Here is a 22865-nt window from a genome sequence, read left to right as displayed (position 1 = left end):
TTAACACTTTAATGGTATGTTTTGTATGTTCATTAATTGATATAATTCACTCTGATATTAAAGCATATCAGCAAAATGGCGGACTGTATAACACATAAGTACTTTTGAGAGGCATATTATACACAAGTCTGTTATACGTGGGATTTGATGGCACACTACAAATACTAAGAAACATATCTCACTAATTTGCTGTGAGCCGGTAAAAAAAAAAAGAAAATCCCCTTTGTAAAAACTTTAAAACCAATCAGTTATTGTTGTTGCCGAAACAAAAAGAGAAAAGTCTTTGTTAGCATTTATTGTAATTTTGCGTCGTATTTTGTGTGGCGTGTGTGCTGACTGCAATCTTTTCAATCTTGCGTTTGTCCTCCTTTATGCGTGCGTTCTGTCAGCTTACAAGCACATAAGCCTTCAGCTCCTGCCGTGTTCCACCCTAATAAGCGTCTCTGCTGTCTGTCATCTGATTGTTGCTATTGTCTTGCTGATTGGTGGGCCACATGCCGGAAAAGGAAAAAAAAAAAAAAAGACACCCTTCCTCTATCTGCACATCAAGAAAAACGCCACAATCTGCTTCCCTCCTCCCTCCTCTCATCATCCCTTCATCTTGTCCTCCACATCTCTAATTTGATCCACCCGCCGCTCATGCTTTTTTTCTTTTTTTTAAATGCCGCAACAATCTGCTCATTGGAGAAAACCCTCAATTATGGCACTCCATCTCATCTGCCGATCAAATACTGGATACGCATTAAAGGGTTTAAACCATTTGTCCTATAGTGAATGGCTGCAAATGTACAATATATACAAGGTGTTCGCAGATCTGCGGAGATTGGACAGCAGAGGCAAATGAGGGGGAGTTAAGATAGGAGGAAAAGGTGATGATGGTTGCAGGATGGAGGGAAGATGGGGGGGGGGGATGAGATGAGATACAAGAGCGAGGAAATTAGACAAGATAGGGCTTGAGAACAAATGAGGATGACGGGGAAGATGTGTGCAAAGATTTCAGCGAGAGAAAGGCAGGCAGGCAGGCAGGCGACCGGACGGATTGCGAGGAGATGAACGTTAGGAAATGAGAGGAGAGGCGGGTGGAGGGGAGGTGGAGAGAGGCCAGGAGATAAGCTTATTGAGTTTCTGTCTACCTGTTTTGCAGCACCCCCCACCCGACACAGCCTTGCATGGCGCTTCCCAGAAGAGAGACCTGCCCTGTTTTAAAGCAGTCGATCATTTAGTTCGGGACCTGAACATTAATCAATTGGCCAATTATTTAATTTTCTCTTTTGTACTTTGAATTTCATTCAATCACGCCACAATGCAGGCCACTGGCACAGAAAACAGACACTCATGACATAATAGTGCTCATGTATACACACACTCGTCAATTCCATTCACACTCCCACTAATATGCTTAAGTACAGAAACAGGCACTTGTAATGAGATTCACCAGATAGGTCAAATGTGGTGTTTACATCACTTCTTTTGCTGTTTTTTCACTGCATAGGGCTACTTGGTACTTCTAAGTTTAGCGATTTCCCTTTCAAAATAGTAGTATAGTAAATACACTTAAAAAATATATTTTGGATTTGCTAAATTCCAACATGTACATTGGTTGCGCATGATTATATTAGAATAAACATCCCTTTACCACATTTTAATCATCTGCAACTGAAAATTAAATGCTTTTTATTTTTTTCATTTGGTTTTGGTGTAAAAGGTAAGACTTGCTTTAATTATTTTTTATTTTTTTGTCATTACCAGTTGAAATTAACTGTACGACCGAAATATAAAAGAGAATTAAACATCATCATCATCATCCCCAAAATGTTTAACTAAACCTTAAGTTTGCTAGCTCAACGCTCACATATAATACAAAACACCTTTGATGAGCTAACAGAAATTAGCGTTACAGTAATTATAAACCTTCAAGCAGCTGCTACATAAACACACAGAGTAACAATTGTACAAAAAAGCACAATAATAAGCACTTATTCTGGTGTTTCACTTTTCTACTTTTTACTAACTTTGACATATACGCTAGCAGTTAGCGTGCGTCTCCATCTTCTAATAGCCACCTGATTAGCCTCTCCCCATCCTCCTTTCATGATAACAATGCTTGTCAGAAGTGTAGCTTATTATTGTATGTAAGGATTACTGACTTCAAGGAGTGGCTCCACACACCGTGGTTTAGCCGCACTAGCTAAACACAAACATGCATGTAACTTACTAACTAACAAGTTAGCTTAGCGCCTAGCATTCCCCCAGGAAGGTTTGATGTAGACGTATGTATGACTAGCAGTTCTTCCAGCTCTATAATCAGAGGTGCTGGACATCACTTAGTAGCTGTAGGAATTATACTGTCTACCACATATAAAGACAGAAATGATTGCTGCTGTTGCGAGACAACATATTACTACACTGTCTGCACACAATTCTAAATTGGGAATTGCCATATGCAAAAAAAAAAAATAATAAATAAATAAAGATCCCTTAAAAATCCAAACTATAGCAGCGGTACAAACCATTAACCGCAGTTTGGCAAGTGTAGCTTTCAGAGTCATGTCTATTTTTATTTAAATGTTAAAATGGTCTCGACCAATGAGAGAGCAGCACTGCTTTCAACTCACCCACACGCACGCAAGCTTGTGATTATCGCTTTACGGCCAAGAAAAGATAGACAACACTTACTTGCACTTAATGAAGCGCCGTAAAGACGAGGAAAGTTGTCACTGATCCATTCCATGACACTCCACCTGGCAGAATGTCAATAGCCAATCTGCACATTGAACCACGCACCAACGCACGAACAGCGCTTACAGCTCCTTGACTTATTTTTCAGCATGATGAAAGGTATTAATAATGTGAGTGAATGGGAACGTGATTAGTTAATTATGTGCTTTCAGGAGTATTTGGCAAAGTGGGGCTGCAAGTGTGTGCTATTTTTGTTTGAAAAGTGAATGAAGCCACTCTGGGAAATGAAAAGAATGCATTGTGCGTGCGTGTGCGCGCACACACCTGAGTCAACGAGAAGGACTGTGCGAATGTGCTGAGCTGGAGTGTGTGTGGTCGACTTTATTGGTAGCCTCTGTTATCTGTCACTTGCAAGGATAATTTAGTATGGCAGGTGTCCAGATGATGGCTGATGATGGTGCGTGTCACTGCGTATGTGTGTGTGTGTGTGTGTGTGTGTGTGTGCGCACGCTTGTGTGCGTTCATGTTGATGGTCTGCGCTGAGACAAGAGGATGAATGTGTTTCATTGTGACTCTCTCCTGGTACAGCTACGACTGTCGGCTTATAGGTAGTAGTCGATACTTCACGGGCAGCATGCAGCATATGAGTTTACGCGCGTACACAAGCAAGCTATGTTTTGTTGTTCAATTTCTTGCTGCCACTGTTGGAAGGAATGACTTTGTTATGGATAGTGGATCTGTGAAACACACGAGTTCACAGCGCTAATCTGCAGTGGTTGGAAGTAAAAAAAATAAAAGTACAAATACTCTGTTGCTGTACTTACATGGATTGATCAGGCATCACTGCTTTACCTGATTAAAGCAATTCATTAATCTGTTCATTATTTTATTAGAAAATAATATTAATTCCATCCATTTATTAAACATGCAGGACATTATTTCAAATTGACAGAACATACACACAAAAAAAGATATATATATATGATTTACTTAAGCAAAAATATGGATTGTTTTCCAAATTAAAAGCAGATTTCTGCAATTGTTTTGTTTTGATTCAACACAAAGATAATTAGTCTGTTTTCACAGAGGACTATATAATTTTTTTGGGGAAGATTTGGACACTTAAACAATTAATGGATTATTAAAATACTAGGATTTATTAAATATAAAATCAAAAAGTTGTTGATTAATTGTTTCTCTACCTGAGTATTTTATTTTCTAAAGACATCTTAATTTTATTCCTACACTCAAAATCATTTATAATGTACTTTCTACTCCTTTGTCAAAATTAGCCTGGAAATCCAGACTCACTCGCAGCTTTGCCGGAAAGTGAGTTTGGTCAACCGTCCTATCAGTCACATTTCTGAGGCGGGGCAAACCTGAGCTAACAGACAGCGGAATGAAACGATGTCAGAAAAGCGACTCGTTGAAGTATTTTCGTTTTCTGCGGAGACGGAGTAAAAATCCAACATCCAGCCAAAGAGAGACAGTAGTGAATGACTTATGACAGAGTGAAGAGAGACTTTGCTCACGAAGACGACGTCACGCAAATAGACAAATTAGATAGCCCGACCTGTTTTCGGCCGGGAGTTGAATCGCTGTCTAAATAGGCTCATCCCCCGTGGATGACAACACATTGTAAAAATATAAATAAGCGTAAAAGAAGTAAGCTGCGGTTGATATATTGATTGTAATTGGTAAATTGAGATCTTGGTGACTTTTACGTGAACCAGGGAGCAGTAACAACGATGCCACAGATTTGGAGAAACACGATATCGCCCTCCCATAGCCTTACTTTAAATGATTGTTTTTACTCATGAGTTGTGCTTTGTACCAACCACCAGCTTCAGGCTTTCAAAAAAAAAAAAAAGTAAAATATAATATTATAAAAGTCCGAATATCAGTTTGCACGGTCATTTAATCCATTTTCCAAACCGTTTATCCTCACGAGGGTCCCAGCTTTTAGATGGTAAACGCATTTTCTTTAGGGTCAATGCCAACACATTCACTAGCATAGATATATCTATGTTCGCTAGCGTCTAAAACAGGATGTGACGTGTAGCTTTCTTCTTTGTGAGTTCAGCTTTGAGTGAGGGCTTTTGTCAACTGAAGTAAAACGTACATTTTAAACATGTATTTGTTATAGCAAAAATGCGGTGTTTGGACAAAGTTGCATGTACTTTTGTGGGATTTTCTTGGGTTACTTGAAATCGGTACGCTATTTACGGAAGATAATTAATTTGTTGTTGCCAAATATAATTTGCAAAATTGTTTTGATAGCATGTCCAGTGATCGTTTTTCTTCTCTGTACAAGCAAGTAAATAAAATAGGAAAACTATTTTGCGTCCAGAAAATTTGGTTCCGTTGTGCTAATGTATCAAAACGGGTATTTTACGAAATTGACAATAAAACTTTAATCTTTGTACTTAAAGGGGGAGTTTGCCGTTTTCAAACTGCTAGCAAGATTTGAATGTAGCCTCACTTCAACTATTACCTAAAGAAGTATAAAAGTATATGATGTATCAGAGTTACAAAAGATGGGGCCAGAAAGTTTATTTCACAGATCATGTTACCACTTTTCCATCCATCCATCCATTTTCTTTACCGCTTGTCCTCACAAGGGTCGCGGGGGTTGCTGGAGCCTATCCCAGCTGGCTTCGGGCAGTAGGCGGGGTACACCCTGAACTGGTTGCCAGTCAATTGCAGGGCACACAGAGACGAACAATCATACTCACAATCACACCTATGGACAATTTGGAGTGTTCAATTAACCTGCCATGCATGTTTTTGGAATGTGGGAGGAAACCGGAGCACTTTTGTCAGATCAAAACAACAGTTATTACAAATATGAAAATCCCCCTATGAGTACTTTTCAGAGTCTGGACTCAATTACTTAAGAAAAGCAGTTGAATCCGAAGTTTGACTGTTACCGAACTATTTCTGTTATAGTATCAGTACTTCACTATGGAGTGTGAGTTCTTCTGCCGTTTCTGCTAATCCTACATACAACCTATCAGTAGACACACAAACAGGTATTTGGATCAAGCACATACAAGGATCAAGGGCAAAGTGTCACATCCCTTTCCATCACTGTTAATCCCACCAACTGTTGTTTGAACACTTTTGTTGTCTCCATTTCCACTTGCCATACCCCGAAACCAGATCTCAGACACACACAGAAGAACACAGGGACACAAAGTCATAAACACACAACCCAAACAAACACAAACCAACACACAATCCAGGCCCTGTGTGGAGATAAATGTGACCAGCAGTCCTCACCCCCAGCAGAAGAAAATCCAATTCCCTTTCACTTTTATCCCTGAGACTAATGTTACTGTCAAAGAAGACACCACCGCCAGAGACCCACGGGCTCTCTGTGTGTGTCTTTGTGCTTGCTGCACAGATTGTGAATTCATTTAAGGTGATGCATTACTGCCTTTACCTACAATCTAACTGGAGGCCTCTGTGGTGGTGTTCTGCCTTGACATGACAAGATTCGGACCCCAAATTCCTCACATCTGCTCCTCGTGTACATTTCTTCTTCTCATCTTCCTTCCTGAACCTTTGCTTGTAATTCTGATTTTCCCATTTCTCGTGTTTGTCATCTACTCTCTTCTTTGTTCTCGGGGTTCAACCGACCAGTTGGCTAGTCAACTATACCACCTGAGTTGACGATTATAGCAATTCCAACTATCCTCTCCTCACGTCTGCCGTTAGCAAATTCACCAAATGTCTACCTATAATCCACAAGACGGACAATTTATTGGAGTACGCTTAGAAGATATAACAAAAACAAGCGGGAGTGGATCAGTAACCTCTTTATTGTGAAAACAAACAGTTCACCAAAACCAGAAATCCAACTAGCACTTGTAATCCTCTTCCTCCTGCCACTGGTTCCAGCACCCGACTCATCCAATCACAACTCTCAAACACCTTCAGGGACTCCCAGACAATTGAATCTGATAAAACTATGACGACTGAAAAATCTGAATCCACTATCATCACCTCAGTGTTGACTCCAAACATTCTGAAAGTGGTTCAACCCCTACTCTGTTCTTCCTATTTCTAGAACTCAGCAACTTGTTAGTCATTTATCATTTCCCAGCGGCCGGCCTGCCAATCCGTCATCAGTCAGTCCGTCACTCCGTCATCGTAACCGCACTTCCTTCATTGCTAAGTTATAATTCGGACCAATTTAGGCAAAATAACTACTATACAAATGTGTATACTGTTACTGCTCCTCCTCCTGCTTACACTCTCCAAACTACCACTTGTCTTTGATTTTTGGGTTAGTGAAGGTTCGGGTGCTGGCCAAAAATCGCTTCTGTCGGCACTTATTCAGACAGTGTTTTTAAGTTTCAGTTAGTCCTTGCCCTCTTGAGTTTTTTGTGATTAAGTAAATAAACTTGACTTGACTTGAAACGAGAGTCTGTCAGTGACTACGTTTACATGCAGGCAATAACCCTTTAAAAACGCGAATATTGGCAATATTCGAGTTTTGTAAGGCCATGTATACACACGTGCAATAACCCAAATATGCTCTTATTCGGGTTTTTAAAAACCCGAATAAGACCCCAGGGTTACCCCTTTCATAATCTGAATACTTGCTCATATAAACACATTCAGAATACCTCAATTGAACGGCACATTGTTCTCCATTTTCGTCTTCTTCTTCTTTGCTTATTTGAATTTGCAAAGAATCTTGGTCTATGTAATAACGACTTGTAGGCGCAGCGCCGTACCTACTCGCCAAAGGAGCCTCACTTGAATACATTGATTTCTCCGCGGCACTGTTTGTGCCTGTATACACAACAGTAAATACAAGTATATAAGTCCGTGCTTCTGGCGTGTAACCCACTAAAAATACTCAAGCCGTTGTAAACAAACATGACATTCGCCGCAAAAAACATACTTCTGGAGCGAGGAGGAAACCGATTACTTTATTTTGCGTGGTGAATGACTTAAATACAATGTATTTTATTGAACGTAGTAAGTTAAAAGCGGAAATTATGTTATTTATGTAATTACGTTGTCCGCGCATCACAGTCTGAACTGAATATTCCAATTGAGCACAAATGACATGTAAACGAGAGTCACTGGGTCCGCCAGGCATGTTAACCGTATTTCTGACCTTAACCCGAATTTTGACGGCATGTAAACGTAGTCAGTGACAGACCTTCCTTCGGGACTGACGGACTGCCCACCACTGCCTATTTTCACCCATTCTCGTCCCATCTGTTCTATTCTTCTTTGTCCTTACCGTTTCCTTGTGTAACTGATCTCACTCTCAAGTCCCTCTCATCTGTTTTTATCTCCTTCCAGTTTTCATCACAATGCTTTTTTAGTACAGGGAGTCCTCGAGTTACGTCGTAGGCGACCTACGCCGTTTTGACTTTACGGCGCCCGTGTCTTGTCCGTGCACCTTCTTTTTTGTTAATTTCCCATAGTTGTGTTGTTGTTACCTCCAGCACGGACGTCTATCAGCAGGTTAGCTTGCCTTGCTTCGCGTCACATTTCCGTGTTAAAGTTTGAATTAGCTCCGCACTGCCGTCGGTCAACAATGAATGTCCGTGCGGAAACACGAAATATTGGTTCCGGCTCTTCCAGGTCGCGCAAAAGTATTTTGATGTAAATATCGACTTTAACGGGGAAATCCGACTTAAGTCGTAATTCGGGTTACATCGCCAGCGTAGGAACGGAACTCCGCCGTAACTTGAGGACTCCCAGTACTTCTCATCTCCCCCTGTCTAATTCTCACTTCTTCGTCACCCATTCTCATCTCATCTCTTTCCCATTTTTCTATAGTTTTTGATCTATGACTTCCCTTTGTTTGTCTCCTATCATCTACCCTCATTTCCTTCTTTCGTTTCCTTTGCCCCCCCCCCCCCCCCACACACACACACACACACACACACCTTGTATTTAGAAGCGTATCACTTAGTTGACATCAAAGTGCAATAATACCGGCCAAAACCTGTTGGCAATTAAAGTTAATTAAATCATTAATTTACTGCAGATAAAATACTTTATCAAGAATGAAAGGCTGCTTGCATGGATTTCTTGAAAATAGAAAGAGAAAACAAGGGAATTAGAAATTAAACACCATCCTTCCATAAACACACACCCACAAGATGGTTTGTAAATGCTTGTTTGTGATTGGCAAAGTAGGGCCGTACGGGGTCGTGCCTTGAATGAGCCCCGCCGAAAAGTAACGGCGGCTGGTTTAACGTGTGTGTGTTTGTGTGTACATGTGATTGCAACTACTTTGTTAGTCATTTGTAAGCCCGACCAGATGCCAAGCAGAGGGGCGTAGTGCACGGGGCCTGTCAGTCAACCTTACACACTCACACACATAAACATACATGTGCAGGTGGACAGTGATTGAACCGCAACACCCCCACATCTCCTTTTCCCCTGAGGCTGATTAGTATTCATGAGATCTCAGGAGAACCCCTAAAACACCCTCCCTCTCTCTCTCTCGCTCTTTCACACACACACTGACACACACAGATATTCTTACGGCTCGGTCCATACTAATTATCTCTTGGCGTTCATGGAGAGGCTTGATTAGAAGCTGTCAGTGTGACTGATGACAACACGCTGCGTTATCCCCCAGAGAGACGAGTCGGGGCCAGAGAAGAAGGCTGGTCACAGCTGTGGGCTGCACCGCTTTTCCATCCCCGTCTCTATATAGTCCGTGTCTTTGTTCCATATAATTGCACTTCATTACAGCTGCCTTGTTATGTCTCTTTTTAGGTAAGCCGGTGATGATCATTACAGAATTCATGGAGAATGGATCACTGGACACCTTCCTCAAGGTGAGTCGCAGGAAGCAACAACCTCGATCCCTCTCAGACTCTTTCTTCTCAACATTTGAGGATAAAATGATGGATACTTAATGATGCATGAATGTAGTTTTATTTTGTGGTAAACTGTTCCAAATTTGAGGAAAATGCATTACTGTACAAGAAAACCTGTGCTCTGACTGTCAGTGACTGAATATCACTGCAACAGATCCATCAGGACTTCGATGATCACCCCAAAGCAAAATAGATGGCGATCTCATCAGTATTTACTATGGAAAGATAAATGGGAACTGCTAGCCTAATACCACCAAAATGAAACAGTCACAAAAATCACATACTGATAACACAAACAAAAAGAAAAACAGTTGTGTGCAGTTTGTGTTATAATGAGGGTCATAAAGAGTGTCCACAGTGCCTCGATATAATAATGGAACATGTTTTATGTTTTTTTACAGCTGATCTGTGCTCCAGGCATCCATATGTGTCTTTAATTATGCTGACCATTTATTAAACAGCTGTCCCTGAGAAAATACAAAACCACTGATCTGTCAGGGAAGGCCTTCCTAACGCTCATTAATGCCCTACTATCTTGTGGATAGCCTCTTCCCCACAAATGTGATCCGTTATAACACACACATACATACATACTGTATATAATAAATACATATATATTCGGGGCTGTCTAAAAATTACCATTGGCCGGTCGTGCCCCTGCCAGCAAACAAATTCCGGTTGGCTTTGGATCTATTTCTAGGGAATATATCTATATATATATATATATATATATATATATATATATATATACATACAAAACATGTTGTCAACCTGCATAAGACATTTTCAAAACACGTACGTTTTCATTTTCATTTGCATATATATATTATGCACACATCTAATTTCATCGCTCCTCATTAGTCTCCTTACTGACCAGCCTAGCAATACAATGTAGTGGGCAGATTGATAGAGGAAGTCTGTAGGTTTTGTTGGACACTCCAATCAATCAGCATCTCACAAAACCACCAGCTAATTAACTTACTCCACAGCTGCTGAGGGGGGGAGACAGAGATATAACCGTAGTTGTTGGTAGAGGGCGGTGGGCATATTCAGAAAGATGATGGCTACAAGATAAATGGATTTATGGAGACATAATCCACCTTATATAGTTGTCTCTCCCTGAGACAAGAAGCAGTGGAAAGACATAGACGGATGGAGAGAACATTGAAACAATAGGAAGAAGAGATTAAATGAAGGAGAAAGGGTGACCGATAACATGGATGGGTTTTTAACGGGCACCATTGGCCCATGGCAGAAATAATTTGCAGAGGAAGGTAAGCTGAACTGTCATCGATCAACAGGCTCTGCTTCCCTGCCAAAGACACAAAACCCGAATCAAGTGAGCACTGCTTCGGCATATTCCGACCTGCTGCTGCTCTGTGGTAGAGGAAAAATAAAACGTCTTTCATTGACACCCGGCAGATAGAGGCCAAGTGCCAGGTTAGCGAGAGACAGAATGCATTTCAAATGTTGCTCAGGGAGACTTCAGAAGAGTATTTTTTTTTTCCAGAAGCTTGAAATTCCAGTTGAGGCGGCTGAAGGAGGCAGCATTCATTACATCATCCTGCTGCTGCTCAGTGTGAGCTTTGACAATGTGCATCACTGTGTATTAATTCATCCATCTCCTTGTTTCTCCCCGCAGAAACACGACGGCCAGTTCACGGTGATCCAGCTGGTCGGAATGCTGCGTGGCATCGCCTCAGGCATGAAGTACCTGTCAGACATGAGCTACGTTCACCGAGATCTCGCTGCACGAAACATCCTGGTCAACAGCAACCTAGTGTGTAAGGTGTCTGACTTTGGCCTGAGTCGAGTTCTAGAGGACGACCCGGAGGCTGCATACACCACAAGGGTAAGACAGATTTGTATGGGCTGCTAATTCTGCATTTCTTCTGCATTACGTTTTAATGCATAGTGACGACAGGCAACACAACTCAATTCTTATGTTATACAGTAAGATGACTGTAGTTAAATAAGAGGCAGTCAAAAGTTTTGGGTTCAAATCTTAGCTCTAACTTTTCTGTGGCATTATCATGTTGTCCCGATGCTTGCACAGGTTTTCGGTGGCTTCCTCTCATGTTCCAAAACCATGCACAGTTAACTGAAGACTCTCAATTGCCTAGATATGAATGTGAGTTTGAATGGTTGTCGTGTATTAAACCGATTTTTTCTAGGGCCGATACGATGCCGATTATAAGTAGTCAAGGACGCCGATAACTATTATTATTGAACAACTTTAAGGGTTCGTAAAATAGTGGATTTAAAAAAAAAAATCTTAGTAAATAGACATCTTTCTTTTAAAAATCCAACAAAAAGTTCAGGGATCTCCCTCGTGCAGTAGCATGTCTTCAAAAGTTAAATAAAAACTTAATTAAATAGCTCCCTATTGTTTTCTACATTTAAGTTTTCCAAAATGTCAAACTATCTGAATTGTTAAAATTTCACTTAATCTTAGTTTTAAATTCAAACAAAAACAGAAGGTGCAGAAATTCCCAGGGTCAGCAGCATCTCTGAAAATTTAAATAATGAGTTCCCTGAAGTTACCACTTTTTTAAAATAGATCTATTAATGGCCATATTATTCTTCAAAATGGCTGATGCCAATATTCGTCAAAATGCTGAATATCGGCGCCGATAACCAGCCCAGCCAATAATCAGTCTATCCCTATTGTGTATGTTGTCTGATTGACCAGCCTCCAGCTCACATGGTAGAACACATGGATGGGTCAACCAAAGGATGGACAAGACCCCCCATTTGACCCAAATCTTAATTCCTCTTAAATTTGCATCCAACTTTGTGGCGACTGTTTGCGATATGTCCCAGGCCAACAAAATAACAATCGAAAGGGATCCCGTCAAGACCAAGGGCTTGGTTATGAAACACCTGGTCATTTAAGATGTTCCACATCTCAGCTGGTTTGCTAAAATCACATCCCAGGAATCATTTCACAGACATTTGGCAACCTAAATTCTCAACAGTCTAATAGCTTCATACAATGAAACTTCTTGACATATTTGCCTACATACTTCCAAATAGGAAATATCTTTGGTCGCATTACCATCCTCGCACAGAGCCGTCATCGCTGAGTTAAGCCACGGCGGAGGAACTCATCTAAAATGCCCACAAGGAGATGGCATTATTCATATGCATAGGAAGAACTGTCGAGGATGTTATTTTTAATATGGCATTAGCATTGCCCTGGGAGGGGCGCATCAGCCGCAGACTGCTCCATTGCAATCAGACACACACCCACTGATGTCAGGAGACGTCGATGGAGAGCCGGAGGCGCTGGGAGAGGGCGGGGCAAGAGGCAGAGGTGGAGATGCGGAAGACGTCGAGAGAGGAGCGGGAATCAAATAAGGCTGAGAGGGAACAAGGGAGGGATCCAGTGAGAGCAGTTAAGAGATAAGAGAGGATGTTTAGGGACGGGCAAGGGGGCGATGGAAACTAAAGTACAGTGCAGAGTGACTTGGCAGCTTTGTCTTTGACTTGACTTTGACCAAGCAGCCCAGAGATGGGGAATGCTTGGCGGTGCAGAGGCGGCTGCTGCATGTTAAAAGGATGACTGGAGCCGTGGTGGTTATTGTGCATGTGTGTGTGTGTGTGTTCGTCAGAGCGAAACGGCGCCGATGGTCCCTATTGTGTCTATACAGCGGCGCTTTATAAAATGTATTTGATCCACGCAAGCACAGTAAAGGCAAGACAAGTAGGATGAAAGCAGAAAAGGAAATTTCACAGCAATATGGCAATGCGCTGGAGTAAACACGCGAATGTCGCTGCATAATATCAACGGCTCGGACCTTGTCAACACAGCGCAGAGCTTCCGAGCAGCCCGGACTTATTATTGCATTTCATTTATTGCACTACTGAGTCAAATCCACAAGATAGCATTTCAATAATGAAAGTCTTAAAAGTTTAAGGTGACATATTCAATTAAGTGTTGCTAAAAAAATATATATATATATACTGTATATATATTTTTTTATTTATTAATTTTTTGGGGAGAGCTCAGTATTGTTCATTCGGTAATTTTTTAAAATTACCAAAATATATTGATTCGGTTAACTTTTTACAGGGAGGGAAGATCCCTATCAGGTGGACGGCGCCAGAGGCCATCGCCTACAGGAAGTTCACCTCGGCCAGTGATGTATGGAGTTACGGTATCGTCATGTGGGAAGTGATTTCATACGGCGAGAGACCCTACTGGGAGATGTCCAACCAGGATGTGAGTTACAATCACAACACTGTACTCAAATTGCAACCTTCACACATCGGAGTTGTGTCATTGTTAGGGATTATTAGCATGACAGCCCTGGCAATGCCGTTTTTAGCACACCTGATTTGCTGGCCTCTCTCTTTGTAGGTAATAAAAGCAATAGACGAGGGCTACCGTCTTCCTGCGCCAATGGACTGTCCGGTGGTGTTGCACCAGCTCATGTTGGACTGCTGGGAGAAGGGACGCAGCGAGCGACCCAAGTTTGGGCAGATCGTCACAATCCTGGACAAGCTCATCAGAAACCCTGCCAGCCTCCGAGAGCTGGCTAACAGCCCAGCAGGGTCAGTGGGAGAGAATTGAAGACACAATCACTGATTTAGATTGAATTTGGTGCTTGTTCAAGGGCTAGATTTTTTTTTTTCACTTACATCAGACATTAACTCTTTCACTGCCAGACGTTTTCAGAAACGGGATGTCGCCAGTGCCAGCCGATTTAAGCATTTTGACTGATCGTTCAAGGTCCACAGAAAATGTTGTGTTTGGACTATGGAAACACACATACTGCCAAATGAAAGATTTGACTCTCATCTTTCATCAGAAAAAAAAAGTTTGTTTCTACCTTATTCCGTTCTTCAGTAATCAACAATAGAAAATGGTTACTTTCACCGAAATTCTCTGTTATGAAACAAAAAGCGGAGAAAACGGCTTTTTGTGAAACGATATTATTTCATGCATTCTAGTGAATTCTACACTTCTTTTTGTCCACGAATGATGCCACAAACACCTAAATAGTGCTTTACTTCTGTAATACACCACCACCAACAATGAAAAAGTGTTTTTTGATTGCAAAATGCGTTTATTTCCATTCAACAGTGTAACAATTTGACAAAACAATTTCGCAAACTATTTACAAATGTGTGCAACTGTGGTACTATTTACAATTATGTGGATGTTTCAAATACAGTTTTTCTTTTTATAACGCTCCCCTGCGTGCAAGGAGACGCCGCTGGACTCGCACAACAGTTTACTTTCACTTTGTCCGTTTCACGTGCAAACGTTACACTTTCTTGACTGCCTTCAGCGGTTCCAATTTCGCCGTCAAGCTCGGATTCACCTTCATCATCATCGATGATGATCATCGTCGTCATCAATGTGCTCTTTTAGCGTTGGTCGATGCCTTTCGTCTTGTAAGTGTAGAGCTGCTTGCAACCGCTCGCTGCCTGCAACCGCTCGCCTCCTCGGCCATCTAGCTCCGCCCGCCTAACGTATTCTACTGCCGCGTCAATGCTTTCCATCCACGGAGTCACCATCATCATCAATGTCATCAATCTGCTCTTTTAGCGTTGGACGATGCTTTTGGTCTTTGAAAAAACGTCTCGGGCGTGAGCTCCTCGCAACCGGTCGCCATTTTTCCTTTGTTTTCCATTCTGATCTCCTGCTCGACGCTCTAGCTCCGCCTCTACTGACGCCCACCCGATCTTGTCAAAAGAGAGTCATCGCTGCCCTCTAGGGGCCAAAATAGTCCTTAGGCACAACAGACCTAATTGAAACTTTTACCACAGATGCGGAAGGGTTCCCTCTACCCGTTTCAAAAAAAAAATAGAAAAAATTGGATGACGTCTTTTGACGTCATTGGCAGCCCTCCGTAGGTTTTTATTTGACGTCTTTAAACGTCAGTGGCAGTGAAAGAGTTAATTGCTGGCTTACTGCTGACAGGCAACAAGTCTAAAACCGCAAGACATCCCACTCTACTAGTACAACAGTTTTTTTTTCTTATGCAGTTAAATACAACATAGGTTAGAAGCACAATTAGTGTAGTGACTCAACCAAGTGGTAAAGTAACAGAACATCAACAGTAACTACATCGATGTGAATTGGCCTTCAAAAACAAATGCCGAATCAGAATTGTCTGATTCAAGTGAGAATGAATAATTGCATTTTGTCGTCTGTGCTAATGTATCATGAATGTTAGAATGGTAACGCGTGTGACATAATAAGTATGTGGGGAGTGTGCTCTTCAAGGCTCGGCACCTGTAAGTGCACGTATAGCAATGCCGGCTAATTATCATTATACTAAACTGTTAAGTTGTTAAACTTTGTTGTTACTTCACTGTGATGCTGGCCTAGCACAAAGAGAATTTGCAAACTTGGATGATAGACCACAAAAACGACACTCCCAAGGTTAGTTTAGTGCTAGCTATAGCTGTTACGACTAGTGATGCACCGAATATTCGGCTACCGAATATTTTTGGCCGAAAATGGCTATTTTTGCCATTTTCGGCATTCGGCCAAAATGAAATTAAAGCCGAAAGAATACGGCCGAAATAGGTTGCGGTGGCGCAAGCAAAAAAAAGGCTGCAAGCAAGCGTCTGTTTGAGTTAAACAGCGAACGCAGGGGTGAGTATCCGCCTTTTCTTTTCGCTTTTCACCGGTCGGTCGCAGCAGCTCTCGGGGTCATTGCGCACACCGAAGGAGAGAGGCGTCGCTTGGTGTACAACGTTTAAGCAGGTAGAAAAAAGACAGAACTGCCGTGTACTGCAGTACAGGTGAGCTACTCACCCGCAGCGCCTTCCCTTTTTTTTTTCATAAGAGCCCCTCGAACGCTCCCACTTTTTCACCGGCATCCCGTCCGTGCTGAATATTTTAGCTAATGCTAGCACTATTGCTATCAACAGTTTTAAACACGGAAACACTTACCGCTATCTCCGGGTGGCGACAGACCTGTACAGGACGCCGTGTGTGACTTTGCAGTCCGTTCTCGAAGCCGATTAGCTGGTGCGAACATATTTATTTATTTATTTTTAAACGTTGGTGAATATGTGAATGTGCCGATTTTAAGTGTGCCGCACGTATCCGTGCCCGCCTGTGCGAACTACATTGACTATAAAGAGCAATCGCACCGCCAGAAAATGCTCAACCCTCGTTTGGTGTTTAATGTACCATTAGCCAACATGTCTGCGGTGTGGGCACATTTCAATTTGATATCGTGCTTGGTTAAAATGGCAGTGCTAAATAAATATTTTGCAATAATAATATAATTTTAATTAATTAGAATAAATGCAATGATAGTAAAAATTAGCTTTTTTGGGGGTGTTTCGGTTTTCGTTCCAAACATTTTTCATTTTCGGTTTCGGCAAACTATTTTCATTTCGGTGCATCCCTATTTAAAACTTTACCAAAAGTGAAATAGCACTCTGGGTTCCGTCGTTGGCCACTATACGACGGCGAGGGATCCTGGAGCTTATTTTTAATTTAAAAAGAAAACCTTTCAATTGGTTGACTTGGCTTTGTTAACACGTCGGCGGTCGTCAGCCGCATGCAGCCTTGGTACACTCCGCTGTAAAAAAAAAAAGTGAATAAGAGGCTTGGTAAAGTACTCCATTTACCATTATGATCAAAACAAATATGCAAACGCATATTTTGGATTCAAGTAAAAGCTGTAGTAAATACAAGCCTAAATAGAAGAAATACAATTTTAGATCCATGTTAAGATCTTAAGTAGTTTTTAAAATATACACGAGCAACTGCCAAATGACTCTTTTGTATTTCAACAGTGAGGAGCCCACCACTCCAGAATTCAGTGTGAGCACTGTGGATGAGTGGTTGGAGGCCATCAAGATGGGCCAGTATAAGGAGAACTTTTCCAGCTCTGGATACGTCAGCTTAGACTCCATCCTGTACATCAGTGTCAGGTAAAGAAGGAACTGTTCCTCTATATTTTTATGAAACTGAAAATTAAACATGCTGTCATACAATCACGCAGTCAATGGCCTAATTTGGGCATATAGTGGGCAGTGTCTTTTAATTAGGCGATTCAAATTCTTTATTGTAATTAACTCACGATTAATCTCAAATTTTATATCTGTTCTAAATGTACAATAAAATATATTTTTCTAAGTTTTCATACTCTTATTAACAAAAGTGGGAAACATGTTAAACCTATAGAAATATGGCTGCATCTTTTAGTCATTGATACAGTAATTTCATAATGCATAGAATTGAGTTAAAATTAAAAAGATGTACTGTACAGTAAAAAATGAGTGTGATATTGGATTGTGTTCATCATTTTTCTGCCATTAGATGGCATAATTGCATTTGTAAGACATTTTTGACAGCTCGTTGTATTTTCATTTTAAGATCTAATCTTTAACATGAAGTAACTTGTGAAATTCTGCACATTTTTAAAATAAATATGAAAAAAAAAAACAATATAACTTGATCCCAGTCTCCACAAATATATGCATTATGATTAAATGTATTCCTGCGAAATTATGACGTGAGCGTGTCTGCTGCGTTGCGACCCTAATCCCCCCTGTACAGGCTTTTCAAGTAAGGGACGGTCATTAATCGCGCGTTAAAAAAATGTGTGGTGTTCAATGAACTTTAAATGAACTCAAAATGAACGCACTCATTTTGACACCCCCCTTGTATTCATATATTTTCTATCATAGTTTTACACTTTTTTTTCGTCTCCCTTGCAGTGAATTGGCTAAAATGGGTGTGACTCTAGCCGGCCACCAGAAGAAGATTTTATCCAGTGTGCAGAGCCTGCAGACCCAGGGGACACACGTCCAAGTATAACACTCTCCACATTCAACACACATTGCGAGAGAGCTAAGGGTGTGGATGCCAGTGTTAAAGATTCCCCGCCCCCCCACTAAATGGAGACGTCACTGCTGGATACTCCATCGGTTTGAACAGTCACTAAATTGGAGGACAACATGGACACTTGACTCCTTCACATTCTCACACCATTCTTCCCTTCCTTGGTGGACACGACCAGCTTCGGAGTCCCGGCAGCAAACACAGTTAACCAATTATGGAGCAACATCTACAGCATCGTTCACATAACAGCTTAAAAAAAAAAGATCTAAAAAGACTTCGAAAGGAAAGAATAGAATTGAATTTTCATGTGAGGTTTACAATTGCTTTTGTTGTCTTCTCGTTTCTGCTTTCACCTTGAAGAGTTTGAAAGGTGCCACAAGTACATGTGTATGTGTAGATGTGTAGGTGAGTCCCGCACCTTTATCGATGTATAGATGGACCTAACGTTTGTATTGGTTTTGAGGTTTGTATGCTAGTTTCTGCCGAGTACATGTGCAACATCCTCCGAGGAATGACGTGAATGTTTGGGTGTGAGGGGAACTGGACCTAAAGTGTAAAAGTATTGCAACCGGTGAAAATGTGCGCACAAGGGCGGCAAGTGCTTCCCTCCATCTCACTAGACTTTGGCTATACATGATCTGCTTCTGGTGTCAGTTTTCTTCCATTTCCAGCAATATTCGCAACAATATGAATCAGATGAAGCATTTTCCTCTCATGATTAATGAGGGAATAGTGTTTAGGTGTATAGCAAATGTCAAAATCAAGTTGACACTGATGAGTTGTTTTTCGTTTTTTTGTTTTTTTTTAAGGGTCCAACAGCGGTTAAAATACTCCTAATTTCCGCTTCTCTGGCTGGATGGTTACGTAAGGCTTGTCACCGTAATTACAGTGCTTTCTGCTCACCTAGATCATCTCTTAAAATGAAATTGCACAGTTATTCAACGCCTACGTATTTTCAAACACACACAAGTTTGACAGCAAAAGACTGATATTATGTGAGAAAATGTCAATCGTTTGCCTAGCAGCTAGTTATCAGGTGAAAACTAATGGGACCTTTTTAATGACACTGAACCTTGTTTGCAGTGTTTTATTATGTAGAACTAAAGGACAGAGAGTGGCATACCGCACCATATATATGATTGTATTATAGTGTAAAATATGTACAGTGTTGATTTCCAATGATAGAATGTTTGTAATGATGATGACTATGATGTACTTTTGTTATGAAAAAGAGATTTTCGAATGCTTGTTCAGGGGAAGGGCATATAGGCGAAGGAATGTAGCATGGGTCAAGAAGCTTCATCTTTGATTGACAGGCAGCAGTGATCGCGGTTTCGACATGAAATTAGAATAAGTAGAATGGACTTCAGCTCAATTCAACACAGGAATCGCAATGGCTGCTTAAGTGTATGGTAATTGCAGCAGCCCCAGCTGTGACAGCGATCGTATTATTACGGTTGTGCACGGTTGTGCAAGAAGCGGTGAATATATACGTATATATATATATATATATATATATATATATATATATATATATTCCAGCCATAGGGACCAAAAGTTTACCTGCTAGTGTTTACAATTAACAAAATGTGCTAGGGCAGAGAGATTACTTATGGTAAGACAGACTCGCAGGAATGAAAGGACTCGGGGGAGGGGGGAGGGGCTTTCATACCACTTGCAAGACTGAAAATAGAAGAGGAAAAAAAAATTATGAGTTTTGGAATATTAAAAAAGAGAGAGAGAGAGAGAGAGAGAAAAAAAGAAAACAGTGTTGTATTGCCAAATAGGGATGCTTGGGAATTCTTTTAGCTCATCAAAAGACACGTCCTTTGTAAAAATGGACTCATCATATGAAACATACAGTATGTGACACTATGGAACGATTTTACCTGATCAGTGGCGAATGGTGAGCTATCGGTAGACTGGAGTCGAAGTGTAAACGGTGTTATTTGCATCCTTTCAAAAAACCTAAAATGAATAGCTTATAGTTTCCAGTACTCAGATAACAATAACCGTCACAATCAAATCAAGTTTGTTTTATTTCTCATTGCCAAACCATGATACCGTATATCCACGATAATTATAATCTGACAGCATGAGCACATCCTACTCATACTAAATTGATGATTTCATGGATTTGGTGGAGTTCCCTGGACTGGTGGCCTTTTGGATGCCTTATTTTGCTCTCGGTCTTCTTTTTGTTGCCCTAGAGAGGCTATTATAAGGAGTAAAGTGTATGTACAGGAAGTATTTATCTGGTCTTCAAATGTCCACGCATCATCACACTTTCATTCTAGCCAATGATTTTGTTATTTGTTATTTATTTGAGTGGTAAAATGTTCTGTGAACTAAACAAATGCGAATGTGATTGACTTACGGCACCTTTAGTCTATTTGGTTGCACATTGTATTTTAAACAGTTACAAGGTTGCAGCAGGATTAAATATCCCTCAATAGTATTAATTAATCCTGTAAAGTGAAACTAAATTCAGTACGTCTTATGAATTTGTCTGCCAAATTGCAATAATTAAAAAAAAAAAAATCAGCAAGTGGATGCTACTTCATTTAGCATCTTTCTAATGCTTACACATCCCTGCATGTTTGAGCTGCTAGCCAGCATTTAGCTTGCAAGCTAACAGGCTTGGTCCTAGTAAAAAGAACTAAATAACTCACAATAGAGCCAGAGAATCATTGACGCGAATGAAGGCCAGTCTTTGTATGTTTTCAGCAATTATCTTCAAACATGTATTTAGAAACAAATCTCTGAATTCACTTTACAGGGTTTTACGATGTCTGCGCACTCGTTTTGAAGCCTCAAATCCCAGATTTCCGCCCCCCAAATGAAGTCAAGTTTGTGGCTTGGTTTGGAGTCAGTCATCTTCGACAGTCTTTGTCCTCCATCTCCCTTATTGTGAATGTTCATGAGTGACTCATTTGAACTTCCTCTCACTTTTCCTTTCTTTGGCCACCGAATAATGTTGATTGACCACCAAGCCAGTTTCCTTTGTCTTGCTTGTTGTAAAGGGTGTAGGCATTCTCATGTCTTTCATGTTGCTGTAATAAATATGCTAATATTTCTAATTTCTCAGCTGCAGCCTGTATTGTCCTTTTCTCTCGTTTTAGCACAAACGCACACGCTGAGTAATTCGCATGCGCAATTCCAGAGAGAGCATATACAATTCAAAGTGCCTTTACGGGAAAGTAATATGAGAAACCTCGCTTAATTATTTTTGCTGCTAAAAAGCCTTAAAGTATCAAATGTTTTGTTGAGTGCTGACCAGTCAGCATAAAATGTTGCTTAGTTAAACCCCCACCCCCACCCCACTGCCCCTCCCTTTCCAGCTCTGCTGCTATTGTGATAGTGGGGTGAAATTCGTTCACAACATTTGCGCATGGCAAATATTGTCCAGACTGCGACCACATCTTCATTGGCAGTGTTGGCGTTGTTTTCCTCCAGGAGGGATAATTTTATCTCCCGGGACAGGGAAGGTCAGCAACTCCTGGCCTTGGTTAACCCCTTAATGCAGTGGCCCAGTTGCTGTCGCTCTATGTTACCGCCATTACACCTCATTTAGCACATCATATTATCCATATTCCCCTATCACTCACTCCCCCACCACTCTCAAACACACACACACATATGCACACACACACACACACACACACACACACACACACACGCAGGGCAAGAAATCTAAAAATCCTCCCAGGGCCAGCTCTCCGTTTTCCCCAAATTTTCTGGCGTCCTGCTCCCTTAATCTTTCCACTGGCCTCATGTGCTCCCGTCCTGCCTGTTCTGTTTCATCTGCGGCAGACAGACAGAAAGGTAGTAGTTTGTTTGCAGACTGTTATGCTCTCCTTATTTTTAAATTTCCCGCCACTACCATCCATCCATTCCGGTACAAAGTTTTCCAATCAAGCAGTCCTCATTCGATTTTTCGTTTGACCCAAATTAGATGGTGGATCACACGGGTATTGTTCAACCGCAATATTAAAATTTATAGTTTGTGCCGCCACTATATTCCACTTCTTCTTCTTTTTTTAAGGCAATCATTATTAGCGGGTTTTTACACACTCTTAAAACAGGTGGGTCAAAAACAACCCACTTTGGGTCAAAAATGGAACAATCAACATCACTATTTGAGCCAACTTGACACAAATTTTGGGGTGTTATTTAGACACACAAAAATGTGTTTGTATTATACCAAAAAAGAAAAAAAAAGGTCAGTATTTATTGAACAAAACACCCGCAGTATCGAACTCCCACTCCCTTCGCCCCTCGAAGAACAATAAAAAAAAGAAAGAAAGTAGTGGACTGGTCCAGTTTTGACCTGAATTGGGTTATTTTTAACCCAAAAGTGCCCATAATACCCTAACATGAGTAAAGAGACTGTTTTAACATATTTACATTTATTGAAAGTAGGTAGGAGAGGTCAAATTATTCAAACAAAATATTTTTGAATATGATTTGATCTCCCTATTTCACAGATTTTTACCTATTGC

At 40.9% G+C, this 22865-nt stretch overlaps 1 protein-coding gene across 1 annotated transcript in view; it reads left to right on the top strand.

The window, feature by feature from the left end:
- The window catches only part of LOC144044976 (ephrin type-A receptor 3-like), a 145095-nt gene extending 123645 nt beyond the window's left edge, over positions 1 to 21450 (top strand). Inside the window, exons 14-19 of the mRNA XM_077559721.1 lie at positions 9439 to 9500; positions 11185 to 11394; positions 13618 to 13767; positions 13906 to 14099; positions 17313 to 17450; positions 18240 to 21450. Of these exons, the coding sequence (XP_077415847.1) occupies positions 9439 to 9500; positions 11185 to 11394; positions 13618 to 13767; positions 13906 to 14099; positions 17313 to 17450; positions 18240 to 18339 (854 nt within the window). The 3' untranslated portion in view covers positions 18340 to 21450. The remainder of the gene's footprint in view (positions 1 to 9438; positions 9501 to 11184; positions 11395 to 13617; positions 13768 to 13905; positions 14100 to 17312; positions 17451 to 18239) is intronic.
- The last annotated feature ends 1415 nt before the right edge of the window (positions 21451 to 22865 follow it).

The sequence above is a fragment of the Vanacampus margaritifer genome, chromosome 2, assembly GCF_051991255.1.
Source record: "Vanacampus margaritifer isolate UIUO_Vmar chromosome 2, RoL_Vmar_1.0, whole genome shotgun sequence".
In the NCBI taxonomy this organism is placed as follows: Eukaryota; Metazoa; Chordata; class Actinopteri; order Syngnathiformes; family Syngnathidae; genus Vanacampus; species Vanacampus margaritifer.
The sequence above is the reverse complement of the archived record's forward strand: the minus strand, read 5'-3'. Positions and strand labels throughout refer to the sequence as shown.